Source organism: Austrofundulus limnaeus, unplaced genomic scaffold (assembly GCF_001266775.1).
Source record: "Austrofundulus limnaeus strain Quisiro unplaced genomic scaffold, Austrofundulus_limnaeus-1.0 Scaffold1746, whole genome shotgun sequence".
Lineage (NCBI taxonomy): Eukaryota > Metazoa > Chordata > Actinopteri > Cyprinodontiformes > Rivulidae > Austrofundulus > Austrofundulus limnaeus.
This window is the reverse complement of record NW_013954148.1, coordinates 10766-14902: the sequence shown is the minus strand read 5'-3', so window position 1 is coordinate 14902 and position 4137 is coordinate 10766. Positions and strand designations below refer to the sequence as shown.

Sequence of the window (4137 nt, the reverse complement as noted above, 5' to 3'; positions counted from 1 at the left end):
CGGCCCTCTGTGGCCCAAAGTTAAAAACTGTTGTTCTTTTGAGGCCCTCAAGGTGGCGCTGTGGCCCATGGGTTAATAATCTCTGGTTCATCGTTCAGATTTATCTGCAGCTGCTGCTCGTCCCTCTCTGTGTGTGTAGACAATCACATGGCCTTCTTTACTGACTACTTCCCTCATACCTGAATACTTTCCTGATGATCAGAACATTTAGTTTTTATTTATTAATGTGTTGTTTACACTCTGCTCATCAACCTCTGCTCCGTTATTTACCTGCTGGCTTCACCTGTAGTTCAGGTGAACAGCTTTATGCTGAAATCATGAAGGTTTTAAAGGATGATCTCCTGAAGGATCTGATTCTTCGGGCTGTTTTCTGGCTGCTCAGCGTGTTAGTCCTGCCTCACATACCTGAGAACACAGCCTGCAGGTGATGAAAGGCCTCCTCTGACCTCACCTGCTGGTTGAGTTCAGCTCTGACTGACAGCTGATCAGGTCCAGCTCTTCATCAAACGCCTGCAGAACTTTCTGCTTTTGGACCTCAGTAGCACACCTGAGCCTGCCGTGGGAAGGTTAGTGTAAACCTGAGAAAGTGGCTCCGCCCTTTGAGGAAGTTCCTCTTTCCTTATATGGAACATCCTGTTGGGTTTAGCTTGTTTTTATTACAGCAGGTGGAGGAAAAACCAGAAGTTTCACTAAATGTTTAAAAACCAATCAGAGCTGGCCACCTGTCTGAGGTCACTGCTGCCTCTGACCAATCAGAATCAAGCTTTTAAAAATCTCACAGACTGGTTTCTCTCAGCTCTGCTCACGGTCTCACCTAAAGCTTTTTGATGTTTCAGATCATCCGGGTTCTGCCGGACCGACATCCTTCACGTTCCTACACCGCTGAGCTGGAGCGCCGCTTCAGGGACGCTGAGGGGGTCTTTGTCCAGTCCCACCCTGCTGAGGTAAGCTGGACCTCACGGTTCTGTCCCACCTGTCCACATCTACAAAACCTGGTTCTGATCTGCTCAGACTCAAGTCCACATTCACTGCTTGTTCCACAGGAGGTCCACCTGGACGTGTCTGACCTCTGTGTCTGTCCGTGTCTCCAGGTGTTCCAGCAGGAGCTGCCAGAGAAGATCCAGGACATTTGGGATCAGTTGACAGAAGAGTCCGACAGAGTTCCAGAGTCCAGCTGGAGACTCGCTTCTCCAAAGTCCCTGGTGGACAGTCTGTGCCAAACCATGCTGTGTCTCTTCAGGGACTGTTTCAGCAGTGAGGACGCTCCACAGGACTGTGAGTCCAGCTCAGAGTCAGAGTCAGCTTTACTGACTTTTCTTCATACGAAATCACCTTTCTCACCGTCTGCCAGTGACGAGACAGGACCCTGACCCTGACCCTGACCCTGACCCAGCATCCTGCTGACCCTGACCCTGACCTTGCATCCTGCTGACCCTGACCCTGACCCTGACCCAGCATCCTGCTGACCCTGACCCTGACCCTGACCCAGCATCCTGACCCTGACCCAGCATCCTGCTGACCCTGACCCTGCATCCTGCTGACCCTGACCCAGCATCCTGCTGACCCTGACCCTGCATCCTGCTAACCCTGACCCTGACCCAGCATCCTGCTGACCCTGACCCTGCATCCTGCTGACCCTGACCCTGCATCCTGACCCTGACCCTGCATCCTGCTGACCCTGACCCTGCATCCTGACCCTGACCCAGCATCCTGCTGAACCTGACCCTGACCCAGCATCCTCCTGACCCTGACCCTGACCCTGACCCTGACCCTGCATCCTGCTGACCCTGACCCTGACCCAGCATCCTGCTGACCCTGACAAGTACAACAAACAGACCTATGGTCACACTAACTCCCATCCTAAAAGATAATAATGTGTGCACTGATGAAAGCTAAATTAACTCAACTAAATTACATGAACTCATTAATTAAACAACTAAATGAGCGTAGAGATTAAAGGACAGGTGTTAACAGCTTAAATTACGTCAGGCAGCAACAACATAGAAACAAGACATTCAGGAACTGTAGCAGCAAGAGATTTCTGTGTCAACAAGCATGAAGTGCAAATGTCTCTGTGACACCACGTCTGTAATGATTGGTACCTGTGTGTGAGGGGCTTGGGGGTTGGGGCTTGGGGCTTGGGGGTGGTAAAGTAGAAGAGTTTAAAGGTTTTGGCTTTGTGACAGCCTGGATGGAGCCAGGGGGAGAGAGTTCAGCATCCTCACAGCCTGATGGACAGTCGGGTGGTGCAGGAGCCGAGGCTTCTATACCTCCTCCCACAGGGCAGGACCTGAATGTGTGTGGGATGGCTCACGTCCCCCAAAGTAGTAGTTGCTTTGCCAGTAAGGCAGGTGGTGTGTATGCCAGCCAGAGAAGGGAGTGGGCCACCAGTGGTCTTTGCTGCATTCACTATGAGCTACACAGCTGTCCTGCTGTCAGAGCAGCTCCCACCCACACAGTGATGCAGCCAGACATCAGTAAGGGTCTGTGCAGTACATGTTGTCCTGTGGGCGGACACAGCCCTACCCGTGATTGGTCATAGTGACTTGTCTTTTGGGGCAACTTAAAAGAAGAAGTTTTAATAGTAAAAAATATGATTTATTGACTGTCTGTGTCCAGTTTAAAACAGAACAATGACTCAAATAACAATTATTGTGAAAATGTAAACATGATTTGACTTAAAATTTCATGCGACAAGCTTCTTCCTGTCTCAAATTAGGACTAATATTCTTATTCATATTGATATTTATCGATCTTTTTACAAGCTAGTTAGGGATATTTGACGAGCCAAATTGTTACTAGTCCCTCCATATGTACGGTGTTCAAATTTCATGCAGCTAGCAGCTTCCTTTCTCAAGTTATGACTAAAATTAATTTAAAAAAAGATGTTGGTTCCTGCCCGACTCAACCAAGCTACTCCACGAGTAGAGAAGGGTCATCTAGTAAGTAAGTAAGCTTTATTTCTATAACACCTTTCACAGAGACAAACATCACAAAGTGCTTAACTAAAAACAATAAAACAGATCACAAATATAAAAAACAACAATCTCTCCGCCCACATCAAGACCTCCACCAATCACGAGTAGGGCCGTTGACATTTGACCTTTCCAGAAGTCAGTAACAATCTCCTTGGTCTTGCTGACATTTAACTGCAGGTTGACCTCGTCCCTGTAGTGACCCACCAGAGTTGTGTTGTGGTTAGAGCTGTAGGTTGTTGTGCAGTCATGTGTTAGCTGGGTGAAGGGCAGGGGACTGAGCACACAGCCTTGGGGGGCCCCTGTGTTCAATGTAATGCTGCTCCAGGTGGTGTTGCCAACACGTACTGCTTGTAACCTCTGGCTGAGGAAATCCAGCAGCCAGGTGCAAAGACTGAGCTGAAACTTATGAACAGTACAATGGGTGAGAGCAAGGTGAAGGACAGAACAGACTGTGTCCTCTGTACATCGTCTAGCTCTGTATTTGAACTGAAAGGGTCCAAGATGGGAGGACAAGTGGACGAGATGTAGGACAGAACTAAGAAATGGACCATAGATGTCCTGTTTTACAGCTGTCAAGGTGGCCAACCCAATAATACATCCAGATCTAGTGTAGAGTCATGTCTCTGTGTCTGTAGGACAGTGGGTCAAACTGAGACGTCTCTGTGGTCCATCCTGGTGTCTCAGACCTTGTCTCTGTGGTCCATCCTGGTGTCTCAGACCTTGTCTCTGTGGTCCTTCCTGGTGTCTCAGACCTTGTCTCTGTGGTCCATCCTGGTGTCTCAGACCTTGTCTCTGTGGTCCATCCTGGTGTCTCAGACCTTGTCCCTGTGGTCCATCCTAGTGTCTCAGACCTTGTCTCTGTGGTCCATCCTAGTGTCTCAGACCTTGTCTCTGTGGTCCATCCTGGTGTCTCAGACCTTGTCTCTGTGGTCCATCCTAGTCTCAGACCTTGTCCCTGTGGTCCATCCTAGTGTCTCAGACCTTGTCCCTGTGGTCCTTCCTGGTGTCTCAGACCTTGTCTCTGTGGTCCATCCTAGTGTCTCAGACCTTGTCCCTGTGGTCCATCCTAGTGTCTCAGACCTTGTCCCTGTGGTCCATCCTGGTGTCTCAGACCTTGTCTCTGTGGTCCATCCTGGTGTCTCAAACCTTGTCTCTGTGG

The 4137-nt window shown here is 49.4% G+C and overlaps 1 protein-coding gene across 1 annotated transcript in view; it reads left to right on the top strand.

The window, feature by feature from the left end:
- il34 (interleukin 34) overlaps window positions 1–4137 on the top strand; it is a gene marked incomplete in the record, with an annotated part of 43644 nt that overhangs the window by 35231 nt on the left and 4276 nt on the right. Inside the window, 2 exon segments of the mRNA XM_014033460.1 lie at window positions 837–944; window positions 1092–1275. Coding sequence (XP_013888914.1) covers window positions 837–944; window positions 1092–1275 — 292 coding nt within the window.